A 13,372-nucleotide genomic window follows, 5' to 3' on the forward strand; every position below is an offset into this window, starting at 1 on the left:
AGGTGTTTATTAAATATCCATTCTGCCAAATGTGTAATTTATGAGAAACTGATAGAATCTTAGTTTGATACTCGGATTCCAAGACTTTATAAACACAGGAATGGCAGATGTCCGATGAGGAAGGCAATAGCAATAGTTCCAACAGAAAATAAATTATATCTTACACCCTTTCACACATCTCAAGAAAGATGGGCCCTTTTCTGTCAGAGGAGCAGAGGGAATCGTGAAGTCATTCTCTCCCCATGAGCCCTGAATTCTCAGGGGAGGGAGGTGTCTGTCCTCATCAGCAGGCAGAATGTCCACAATTGCCAGCAGCATGACCAGGGCAAAGCAGCCTCTGCCAAGTGCCATCCATATCTTGCACATTGTCAGCAGCCCCAGGAACGTGAAGCAAATGCTGGCTCTGTTGGTGTTTCTGACTTCACTCTCCTAAAAGAACAGAGAGACTGTTAGGTATTAAATTGTATTCTCCCCCCCCCCAAATGATATGGTAAAGTCCTAATGTCTATATAGGGAGCTCTGGTAAAGAGCTGCACTGCCGATCCAAAGATACAAGGTTCAAATCTGCCAGCTGCTCCACAGGAGAACTATGGCTAGCTGGAGAGTCAGCTCTGAGTGGGTTCTGTCTTGATGATAAATAGAAACTGTTGGGGGCTGCTAGTTCAACCTAGCTGAAGCCATTTTGTAATTCTCTAAGGACATGTCCTGGGAAGATAGGTTTTGGTTTACTGGGAATGCCCTGCTAAGTAACCTTACTTCTCCTTTCCACTCCCCCCCCCGCCCCGTTGTGCTTCTGTATATAAGCTGTGAGTGCTTTCAATAAAATCGAGACTTGATTGGAACCTCAACTTGTCTTCAGTGCCTCTGTGTCTCTTGTCCCTTTTTTTGTCATTCTTTCCCTCCCAGGGTCCCCGTTGAAAAGATCCCGTGGGCCGGGACAAGAAACAATAGTAATAATTCTGTTTGTGAGTGTGGTTTAGTTTAATAGAGGTTTTTTCCTTTTTCTTTATCAGTTAAGTGATATACCAGAGTAGTAGTTGTTTGTTGCTGTTGGTATGTGCTGTTGAGTCACCTGTGACTGATAACAACATGCATACAACAGCTCTGAAGCCTGCCTTGTCCTGAGCCAGTCTAGGGTGGGTCCCAATTCCAATTCTTCTGAGGGATGTTTTATTAAAAGGGAGTCAAGAAGAAGAGAAAGATAGACACCATATGACAACAGAGACAGACCCATTTATAATCAGCAAAGGAACACCAAGTACTGCTGGCAGCTACCAGAAACTAGGAGAGAGGGATGTGACAGTTCTCTCAAAACTTCCAGAATGAATCAAAGCAAAGACCCTGATTTGGACTTCTAACATCCAGAACTGTGAATAAACCAATTCTCCACCCCCTTTCTAAAACCACCCACTGTGTGGTGTGTGTTGGGTAGCTTTAGGAAACCAAGACAAAGCATCCAGTAGACAAAGCATCCCATGGTTTCAAAACCATCTTCTTGTTCCAGGCACTAGTGTCCATGGCCTAGAGTCTTATCGAAGTAGAGGAGGGCTTGGGCATGAAAGCCCACCTGTCCGGGAAGTGAGCCAAGAAAATGAAAAGTATTAGGAGAAAGGACACAGACTAAAAGCTGACCATTTTCCAAATTAGATTGTTAGCTCAAGAATGTGAGTATGAGCCCCACCTTGCCGTGCCTGGCCCTAGCTGCAATTGTTGGCGCTCCCAGCACCCAGAGGCGTGAGCTCCGCACTATTGGCGGAGCGATGGTGGCCAGGCTTAGACTGGGGCTTCTCTTCCCTACGCAGATTTATTCAAATAATACAACTGCCATGATACAATCAAGTGATTCCTCCCAGTATGCCCTGGATGTGCTCACTAAGTTGTGCCAGGAAATCTGGAGGACAGTCAGCTGGCCAACTGACTGGAAGAGATTGATATTTATTACCATTCCAAAGAAAGGTGACCCAATAGAGTGTGGAAATTATTGAACAATATCATTGATAGCAAGATTCTGCTGAAAATTATCCAAAAATGTCTGGAACAATACGTCAATAGAAAACTGCCAGATGTGCAGGCTGGATTTAGAAGAGGTCGTGGTACTAGGGATATTATAGCTAATGTTAGATGGATCTTGGCAGAAAGCAGAGAATACCAGAGGAGTGTCTATCTGTGTTGCGTTGACTATGCAAAGGCTTTTGTGTGGATCACAACAAGCTCTGGCTGACTCTGAGAAGAATGGGAATCCCAGAACATTTGATTGTGCTAACGCGAAACCTGTACTTAGACCAAGAGGCAGTCATCAGAACAGAGCAAGGAAACACTGCATGGTTCAAAATCAAGAAAGGGGTTGTCAGGGATGTATTTTGTCTCCATACTTTTTCAATCTGTATGCAGAACAGATCATCCAAGACGCTGGGCTGTACGAGGAGGAATGTGGCATCAGGATTGGTGGAAGAATCATCAACAACCTATGTTATGCAAATGACACAACCCTGCTTGCCGAAACTGAAGAGGACCTGAAACGCTTGCTGCAGAAGGTCAAGAACTGCAGTTTTCAATATGGATTGAAGCTCAACATCAAGAAAACAAAGATTCTCACCACTGGGCCAATTGGCAGCATCAGTATGGATAGTGAAGAGATTGAGATAGTTAACAGTTTTAGCTTACTTGGTTCCACAGTCAATGCTCTTAGTAATAACAGCAGCCAGGAAATTAGGAGACGAATTGCATTGGAAAGTCAGCTGTGAGGGACCTCTCAAGAGTACTGAAGAGCAACGACATCAGGCTGGAGACTAAAGTGCGCCTGATCCAGGCTATAGTCTGCAATTACGTGCTATGCATCGTAGAGTTGGACAGTGACTATGTATGATAGAAAGATAATTGATGCCTTTGAGCTGTGATGCTGGAGAAGAGTGTTGAATATACCATGGACTGCTAGGAAAACAAACAGGTTTGTCCTGGAGAGGGTGAAGCCAGAATGCTCCTTGGAGTCAAGGATTATGAAGCTTCATCTGACATACTTTGGTCATGTTGCAAGGAGGGACTGGCCCGTGTAGAGGGACATCATGTTTGGGAGAATGGAGGGACGGTGCAGGAGAGGAAGACCCTCGATGAGATGGATCAATTCTGTGACTGGAGTGGTGGGAATGAGTGTGTCTGAGATGGCGAGGCTGGCACAGGATAGAACGGCGTTTAGGGCTCTTGTACATAGGGTCACTATGAGTTGCAAGTGACTCGATGGCACATAACAACAACAACATATCTCGGTTGCCACACAGTCACCCAACACCACCACCAATGGAAGTGGAGGTCCCTACAGAGCACAGCCAGTCTCTCCTTGTGGTCTTGCTTTCCCTTCTACATCTCTACTGTTAAGAGACACAGGCCAAGAAACGCCTCTACTTCCCCATCTTCTCAACTCAATCCAGATGGCGCCTAGAAATCCAGTGTGAGGAGAAAAACCAGATCTCCATTGAATCTACTGATTCCACACCTTATTTTATTGACCCAGGAAATGTTAAGAATCTCTGATTTCACTGATTTGAAGAACATGATAAGAGCTTGACAAGAGGAAGAATGCCAGGATAGTATGTGGTGGAGTTTCCTGTACCAGAAGAAGCACAAAAAATGTCCACAAGTCTTAAATGGAGCCTAGGAAATCTGGACATTTACAACTACTTAAAAAAAATGAACAGTTTTATCTAGAAAAAAGGATGGGGTGTGGAATGGGGATTCACATTTAATTTCATTCACTAAATCTATATAAGGCCATAAAATGATTAAGTTCTACAAAAAGCTTCCATGGTACTATTTATATGTACATTAGAAGGAACCTCTAGATGTTTCTGTAAATCCTCCATGTGTTGTTTTAGCATTACTAATTTAGTGCTGTTAAGCTCTAGAGAAAGTTTTCCATTATAATGCTGTCACTGTTTTCTTGGGAACAGAACTCTTCTTTGACACTTTGGGTTTGATATTGCATGTGACTTTTTGTGAAGTTTACCTGTGTCAGGGAATGATCGATTGGAATGTACCCCAAATCAAAACATAATGAGTAAATTTTGCTTATACATTTATAAAGACATGATAGGCATTTCATATCACCTATTCCCAGTCAACAAAATACCAGATTCAATGAGCTAAACTGATTCCAAAGAGTAGGAAGTGCATTGACCTAAATGAATTTAAAAAGACTGCTTTTCATTTCTGCATATGTTAGATACTTTTTACAATTTAAAAATTCATCTGTCTGAAGGTAAAATAAATAAAAATTTACAAAGGAAGAAGGCAAACATGTGAAGGAGCCAAACATAATGTAAATCAAGAATTTGGAAAGTGATAAATGGAAGCTAATCTTCATTAAATCCACAAACTTTTATACTCTTTTTTGTGTAAATAACTTTTTTTTAAACTTTAAAACTTTATGGATCAGAATAGTCACATTTGAAACACTTTACTAGTCAATATTTATAGATTGTTAGAACCTGGTTTTAAGGTATACTTGATTCTGGGAAGTAAATCTTTTACAACTGCTTTGATGCACAGAAACTTTTCTTTTCTTTTTTTAAAAAATTTTATTATTTGAGTGTACTGTTAAATCAGATCTGACTGGTACAGGAGGGGATTGTCTGGTGGATTTGAACCGTGCGCCTCTGGGATTGCAGTGCAGCTTCTTGCCAAGAAACTTTTCTTAAAATAGACACTTGATGATGTCTTTTGTTCGCATGGTCACGTACTGATGCCTAAATGTTCCAGTTATCTAATATGAACACAGTAGTTTTGATAACGAAAGTCATTCCCCTCCCCCATGGTTAGAAACCTCCATATGCAAGCAACCAGATCCAACAAATCTCAAGCTACTGTGTGTGTGAACAAACACTTCCTTTTACTTCATATCTGAATGCTGTACATTTGTTTGGATTATATGGTGTTTGTGTATTTATGCTTTGATTAATAGTAACTTCTCATGTTATGGAATTGATTTGCATTGAACACAAACTGTAAATAAATGGCTGAAAGAAAAAAAAAAAATTATGAGTATGAGGGAAAAAAACCCAACCAGTCCGACCCGTCAACATGAGTTATGGGTTTGGTTTTTTGTTTGTTTACTTGTTTTTAAATTATTTTTTAAATAATTTTTTTTTAAATTTTAATGAACATTTACAGAAAATTTGGATTTCCATTCATTCATTGCTGTACTTCTCTACCCGCCCAGCTCTCAGCCCCTCCCCCCGAGGTATGGTTTCTTAAAAACATCATATTATCAAATTGTTCCGTGGAAAGAATTCTTGATACCTTTCCTCATGCCCTTGCCATCACTGAATATTATTTGTGGTTTTGAATTTTTTAAAAAATATATTTTACCAAGTCAGTGGATAAAAAAAATTGTTTTATTTTGCATTACCATGATGAGTAAGGTTGAGGATCAGTTCATATGTGTATTGGGCATTAATATTTTGTCTTCTATAAAATGCCAGTTAATATTCTTTGCATTTTAAAAAAACCCTATTCTTGTTCATTAAAATTAATAAAATTTAATAAAAAAAACCTTAAAAAAACAAAATAACCCAAAACCCTAGTCTTTTAAAAGCTTTCTCTATAATAAAATTTTTATAACCTATCTGCCATTTTTTAAACAAATTCCCCCCCCAGTTTGTTGCTTTATTTCTTGAATTTGTTTGTTATGCTTTTCCATAGGGAAATTTGCATTTATCTCTCAGTGATGTCAGTTTAAAGACTAGAGTTTGCCTGATCCAAACCATAATATTATCAATTGCTTCCTATCATCTGAAAGTTGGACAATGAATAAGGATGGCAGAAGAACCAATGCCTTTGAATGGTGCTGTTTGAATCAATGTCTTTGAATTGTGCAAAGAGATTGCCAAAAGAACAAACAAGTCTGCCTTGTTTTTTTTATTATTGTTAGGTACCATCAAGTCACCTATGACTCATAGCCACCCAAGGAACAATGGATCTGAACCTTCCCCTGGACTGCACCATCCTCCTGATCTGTCATGCTCAAGCCTGTTGGGGTTGTTACTCTGTCAATACGTCTTGTTGAGGGTCTTGCTCTTTTTCACTGACTCTTTACTTTTCCCAGAATGATGTCTCCTTCCAAGGACTGATTTCTTCTGAAAATATACACAAAGTAAGTAAGATGAAGTTTAACCATTTTTGCCTGTACTGGGGTACTTCATCCAAGATGGATTTACTTGTTCTTTTGGAAATCCGTGAGATATTCAATACTGTTTGTCAACACGACAATTCAAAGAAATAACATTTTCTTCTATCATCTTTATTGAGTCTTGGACTTTCAGATGCATATGAAGCAAAAGAATGAATATTCTTGCTTTGAGCACTTTGAAGAGGCCTTGACATCACATTTCTCCACTACAACATGCCTTTTGATTTCTTGGTTACTCCTACCATGGGTGTTGATTGTGGATCCAAGTAAAATGAAATAACTGGAAACTTCAGTCTTTTCTCCATCTATCATGATGCTGCTTACTGGTCCAGCGGTGAGGATTTTTGTTTTCTTGATGTTGAGATGTAACTCATATTAAAGTCTTTCATCTTCTACATATCAAAATTTATCCTGCAGTACAATGCTTTGAATGATAGGATACACATGCAAGGAAGTCCTGTCAATACAATGATTCTTCAAATATACATACCAACAACTAAAACCAAATGGGAAGAAATTTTTATAATAATGGTCTTATGCAGTATTTGTCCTTATGAGAGTGAGTTAGCACTCAACATAATGCCATAAAGCCTCTCCCATGTTATATAGTGTTTTTCAAAATCATTGTTCCTGACTGTTGCATAGTATTCATGAAGGAGTTAGGAAAGATTCAGTGGAGACCTGAAATGAAGGGGTAATGGTGGACATGGTTCAATGATGATTAATTTTATAAAACACAATGTATGAAAATGATAATATGAAATGCAATATGAGTAGAGGAATGTGTGAAGCACAGTGTATATAAACGAAATACAATGCACACAAATTTTGTGTGCAAACCAATATAAAACAAATATATTTTGAAAGATTGGTGACTGGAATGTAAAAGTCAGAAACTAAGAAGGTCTGCTAGTTGGAAAATATGGCTTTGGTGACAGAAATGAGGCTGGGAAATCACATGATAGAATTTTTAACACTGAGTGATATAGTCATTGCAGATACTTTTTAATAAAAAACATAAATGGTGACTATATACATGGACTTTATCTAATGGACTACACAAGGATCAGATTGACTGAATCTGTGAAAAGAGATGTTGGAGAAGCTCAGTATCAGCAGTCAAAATGGCGCTGGGGGACGGGGGCGCTGATTGTGAAACTACTCATACACAAGTTCAAATTGAAGTTGAAGAAAAAGTAATACTGCATGAGCGCCAAAATATGACCTTAAGTGTATCCCAGCTAAATTTAAAAACCATCTCAAAAATTGACTTGTAAAAAAAACTAAAAAAAAAAAAAATTGACTTGTGTATACCCATGTTTATTGCTGTGCTATTTACAATAAATAGCAAGGAGATGTAAGCAACCCAAGTGTCCATCAACATAGCACCACTGTTTTAAAGCAGGTCTGACATGGGGGTTGGGAGGAGAGTAGGATGACAGTGGATACATAATGACCATGGCACTGAAATGGATGAAAGAAAGAACTTTCTAAAAGGAATATATGATTAGGCATTATATGTACGACAACAGCTCAGAATAAGAGGTATATCATTGCAAAGAGGACTGGATGGGAAGGGAGAGGCAGGTAACTTTGTGAAATGAATGAGTATTTTTTTTAAAAAGTTATTTGGGGGAGGGGTAAAATGTGCAACAGTGAAGGAATGGAAATCTAACTTCTCTGTGAACATTCGTTAAAGCCACACTTAAAATTTTATTTAAAAAAATAAAAAGCAAGTCCCCCCCCAAAAAAAAGAATAGACTTGACGCATTGAACACTAATGACCAAATATCAGATGAGTTGTGGATTGATATCAAAGACATCATCCATGAAGAAAGGAAATGAATGTTGTATGTCTATATAGGAAAGCAGAATATCAAAGACTGCAGTCTCTGATTTATATATTATTAAAAAGAATCAGTTAGTTCTGTTACTAAGTGCCTGAAGAGCTGTCCATCAAAACAAAAAAACAAAACAGGTTGTTGTTGTTGTTGTTATGTGCCGTCGAGTCGCTTGCGACTCATAGTGACCCTATGTACAACAGCCCTAAACTCCGTTCTGTCCTGTGCCAATCGCACTGTCTCTGACACTCCCATTCCAATTATCCCAGTCACTGAATCAATCCACCTCATAGAGGGCCTTCCTCTCCTGCGCCGTCCCTCCACCCTCCCAAGCATGATGTCCCTCTCTAAGGACCGGTCTCTCCTCACAACATGTCCAAAGTATGTTAGACGGAGCCTCAGAATCCTTGCCTCCAAGGAGCCACCCGGTTTAACCCTTTCCAGGGCAAATCTGTTTGTTTTCCTAGCAGTCCATGGTATTCTCAATACTCTTCTCCAGCACCACAGCTCAAAGGCATCAATTCTCCTTCTATCCTCCTTGGTCATTGTCCAATTCTCTGATGCATAACAAGTGATTGCGAAGACCATAGCTTGTATCAGACGCACCTTAGTCTCCAGAGAGACACCATTGCTCTTCAGTACTTTGGAAAGGTCTCTAACAGCAGACTTTCCCATGGCAATGCGTCTTTTAATTTCCTGGCTGCTGGTGCCAAGACTGTTGACTATGGAGCCAAGCAAACTAAAGCTGTGTACAATCTCAATCTCTTCACCATCCATCCTGATGCTGCCAATTGGTCCAGTGGTGAGAATCTTTGTCTTCTTGACATTGAGCCTCAACCCATATTGTAGGCTGCAGTCCTTGACACTCTGCAGCAGGCACTTCTGGTCCTCTTCAGTTTCAGCAAGCAGGGTTGTGTCATCCGCATAACGCAGGTTGTTGATAAATCATCCACCAATCTTGACCCCACATTTCTCCTCATAGAGCCCAGCTTCCCGGATAATCTGTTCTGCATGTAGGTTGAAAAGGTATGGAGATAGGAGGCATCCCTGGCATACGCCCTTCCCAATTTTGAACCATGCAGTGTTCCCTTGCTCTGTTCTGATGACTGCTTCCTGGTCCAAGTATAAGTTTCACATTAGAATGATCAAGTGTTCTGGGATTCCCATTCTTCTCAGAGTCAGCCACAGTTTGTTATGATCTACACAGTCAAATGCCTTTGCATAGTCAATGAAACACAGATAGACATTCCTCTGGTATTCCCTGCTTTCAGCCAAGATCCATCTAACATCAGCTACAATATCTCTAGTATCACGACCCCTTCTGAAACCAGCCTGGACTTCTGGTAGTTCTCTGTTGATGTGCTGTTCCAGTTGTTTTTGGATAATCATCAGTAAAGTCTTGCTTGCATGTGAAATCAGTGAGATTGTTCTGTAGTTTCCACATTCTGTTGGGTCACCTTTCTTTGGGATAGGAACAAATATCGATCTCTTCCAGTCAGTTGGCCAAATGGTTGTTCTCCAGATTTCTTGGCACAACTTGGTGAGCACGTCCAGGGCAGCATCTGTTAGCTGAAATATATCAATTGGTATACCATCTGTTCCTGGAGCCTTATTTTTGGCCATTTCCTTCAAAGCAGCCTGAACTTCTTCTTTCATCACCATAGGCTCTTGCTCATATGTTGTTTCATGAAATTCTTCTGTGTCTTCCAATTCCTTTCGATACAGTGACTCAGTATATTCCTTCCATCTTCTTTTAATACTTCCTGTATCATTTAACATTCTGCCGAAAGCATCCTTGATTATAGCAACTCGAGGTTTGAATTTGTTCTTCAGTTCCTTGAGCTTAAGATAAATTTGCAATTATATTTATAAAGTAAATACATTAAATATTCTCTAAATATTGTAAGTGTGTTTTGATCTATTTAAATACTTACACGGCTTATAATATTTTCAGTAATCACAGCCACAAGGTTCAAAATTACAGTGCAAGTTTCTTCTTGCTTCATCCCCTCCTCCCTTTCCCCCACTTCCTTATTTTGTACTGTTGAGTCGGATCCGACTGGCACAGGAGGAGATTGCCCCTCCTCTAGCAGAGCATCTGGTGGACTGCTTCACCCTTAAAGAATACAATATCCTCCCCCAGAGTCAGCCTACATTGCTGGTCTTGTGGATCATCCAGAGATAATCTGCATGTGTGTGTATTTATATAAACAATTCCTCACTTTTCCTTTAAAAAAAATGATAGCATATATAGCACTGTTCCCCCCTTACCACTAGGCCCTCGAGATCATTCCATATTAGTAAATAAATATTTTCCTTTAAAAAAATAAGTGCACAGTATTAATAATTACGTTAATTTCTTCATAGATTCCTTAAGAATAAAGAAAATAAACATTTCGGTTTATATCGATCCTTTTCTTTTTCAACCCTTATTAGCAATAAGAAGCTTGCGCATACATCCGTTTGCGCATGAGAGAACTCTAGGAGTGACATTGCTAGGTCAAAGGCTATATGCATTTTCTATTTTGAGAAATGTTGTCATATTGTCCTCCACAGAGGTTACACCAATGTGCCTTCTCACCAGCACTGTATGAGACTATCTGTTACCTTATACCCAGGCCAATAGTGTGATGGTAATGTGAGGTGAAATGATCCCAGTGGTGTTTTAAGGAATAATTTGCCTATCATGACTGCAATTGAGCACATTCTCATATTTTGAAGAAACGTTTGCTTTTCCCCTTTCTTAAAATTTCTTTTTATACAAGTGTCTAACAAACATCACAGATTCATATTTTTAATTATGTTTATTACTATTTGACTTATATTGTGTCTAGTAATTCTTCATAGATTTAGAATGCTTTCATATCTGGTTTCTCTACTTTTCCTGAATTTGGCTGTTCATTTGTGTTTTTATCTGGTTCTTTTTCCTATTCAGTGTGTACAGTGTGCTGTTTGACTCTTAATAATCAGCTTGTCTTGGTCTCTCTGTGCATGTAAGGAAAAGTCCTATTGCTGTATTTTTGTTTTTAATTGGGATAAGGTCAATGGAGAATTAACATTCTTGTGCTATTGCCTCTTTTGATTAAAAAACATAATCTTGCCTTCATTTTAAAACCTTCTGTATATGGTGTATGTGAATGTATCAGCCATATTTAGAAATTTTTTCATAAAGATTCATTTAAAAATTTTTTATGAATACTTAATATTTTTATCACTATTTCAAAATGTCCTTTTCCCCTTCACTGTATCTTGTAAATGTTGTTTGTATCTTTATATCATTTGTTACAGCTTCAAACTCTTCACTGTTGTTCATAGATGAAAAGCTATTGATTTCTTCATTTTAGACCTGCTATTTTCTCTTCCTCAAGACTGTTGTCATTTACCATAATTTTGAAGTTGATTCTCTTTGGGTTTTCCAGTAAAGTAATTGCTTTATTTGAAAATAATAATAATAATAATAATAATTCCTTTTATATATCTGATTTCTTTCTCTTATTTGTGTTCATATTGGTCACGTAGTGGTAAGGAGTTGGACTGCCAACTCAAAGGCATGTGGTTTGAATTCACCAGCTGTTCCATTGGAGAAAGATGGGCAATCCCCTTTCTTGTAATTTACTGTCTCTGAAAACCTGCTGGAGAGTCAGCTATGATTTGGTCCCAACTCCATAGTATTACAAAGCAAAAACAACAACATGTCCAGAACATGTTAAAAACTAGTGCTAATAATGAATTGTTGCCTTTTCCTGAGTTTAATGTAGATGTTTTCATTAATTTCTCATTAAGTATAGTGTTAGCTTTGGAGATGAGATGCCTTTTATCACATTAAGGAATATATATTTATTTTAATTTTTATTAAATGTTTAGGATGAATGTTGAATGTGTTAGTATGACATGACCTAAAATTGTATGATTTTTCTTTATATTTGTTTTTTGAATTTGTTCTTAGTTCCTAGTTTCTTTGCATTGTGGTCAAAGAATTTTATTGAATTTCTAGTCCTCGGCAATTTGTTTTCATTGTTTATTAAACCCATGGCCTTTGAGTAAATTCTGACTCATATTGACCTTCCACTTGATTTCCAAGATTGTAAACCTTAATGGGAGGACACTGCCCATCTTCCTCCCATGGAGGAGTTGGGGGATTATAATTCCTAATCTTCTGGTTAGCAGCCCATCATGTAACTCACTACACCACAAGAGGAGATATCGTGGGGGAAGTGGATGAGTATTAATTTTTCTTTATACATGCTAAATAGTTTTATTTACTATGATGGCCTTAATATTTTTTAGAATTAAAAAGTTTAATACAGATTAGATGTGTGTATATGTATATATGTAAATATAAATACAACTACTTAGAATGATGGTTCACCATGTAGTTTTTGTTTTATGATTTGAAGAGAGTGAAAAACAAACTCATTGTCATCAAGTTGGAATTGACTCAGCTTCACTGTGTTTCTGAAGCTTTCATTGACTCCATTGGGCTTCCAAAGCTATAACTGCACAGAAGGAGAATGTCCTTCTCTCTCCCCCAGAGTCACTGGTGGAGGTGACCTGTAGGGTAGCTACACAATTCACTATGGACTAGGCCACAGAGCTCCTGAATAAAGACAGAACAGCTATCTCTAAATCTCAGTAATCCTCAGCTATTGAATATGATCTAGAGAATGGAAAGAAGTATGATGTCTTCCTTTTATTTTCTGTCTGATAAACTCTATTTAAATCCCAGCTCATGACCCTGAACGAGGAAGAAAACTCCATTAAAGAAGAATCAAATTAGAGCTCTGGTGGCCTAGTGGCAAGACACTGCACTGCAATCCCAGAGGTATGCGGTTCAAATCCACCAGATGCTCTGCTGAAGAAGGAGGGTGCAATCTCCTCCTGTACCAGTCAGATCTGATTTGACGGTACACGTAAAAATAATACAATAAAAATAAAAAAGAGAAGAATAAAATTAACTCATAAGGGTAAAAGGAAGACTATGAAAATGAGGAGACACAAAAGGAAATAATGGAACTAAAAATTATAAAGTATGTCTCTGGTGACTTAGTGGGTAAGGAGTTCTGCTGCTAACCCCAAAGGCAAATGGTTTGGATCCACAAGCTGCTTGCTCCTCAGGAGAAAGATGGGTAATCGCCTGTGAGATTTACAGCTTCTGAAAATTGGAGGGCCAGCTATGAGTCGGTTCTGATTATGGCAATGAGTTGTTGTATGTGTTTATGTGAGATTATTTTATTACTCTAGCCTAATGATGATTCACCTGTGACCGATAAATATTGCGACTAAACTTCAGAGACACTGATCCCAACATAAGGAACTACCATCAGCTGATGTGTTTGAAATCACAGAAGCC

General features: G+C 38.5%; 1 protein-coding gene across 1 annotated transcript in view; it reads right to left on the minus strand.

The window, feature by feature from the left end:
- The window catches only part of CD160 (CD160 molecule), a 78,143-nt gene that overhangs the window by 5,703 nt on the left and 59,068 nt on the right, over positions 1 to 13,372 (minus strand). The window contains exon 2 of the mRNA XM_006899540.1: positions 249 to 429. Coding sequence (XP_006899602.1) covers positions 249 to 429 — 181 coding nt within the window. The remainder of the gene's footprint in view (positions 1 to 248; positions 430 to 13,372) is intronic.

This window comes from Elephantulus edwardii, unplaced genomic scaffold (assembly GCF_000299155.1).
Source record: "Elephantulus edwardii isolate Elephantulus edwardi_28Jun2011 unplaced genomic scaffold, EleEdw1.0 scaffold00260, whole genome shotgun sequence".
Taxonomy (NCBI): Eukaryota; Metazoa; Chordata; class Mammalia; order Macroscelidea; family Macroscelididae; genus Elephantulus; species Elephantulus edwardii.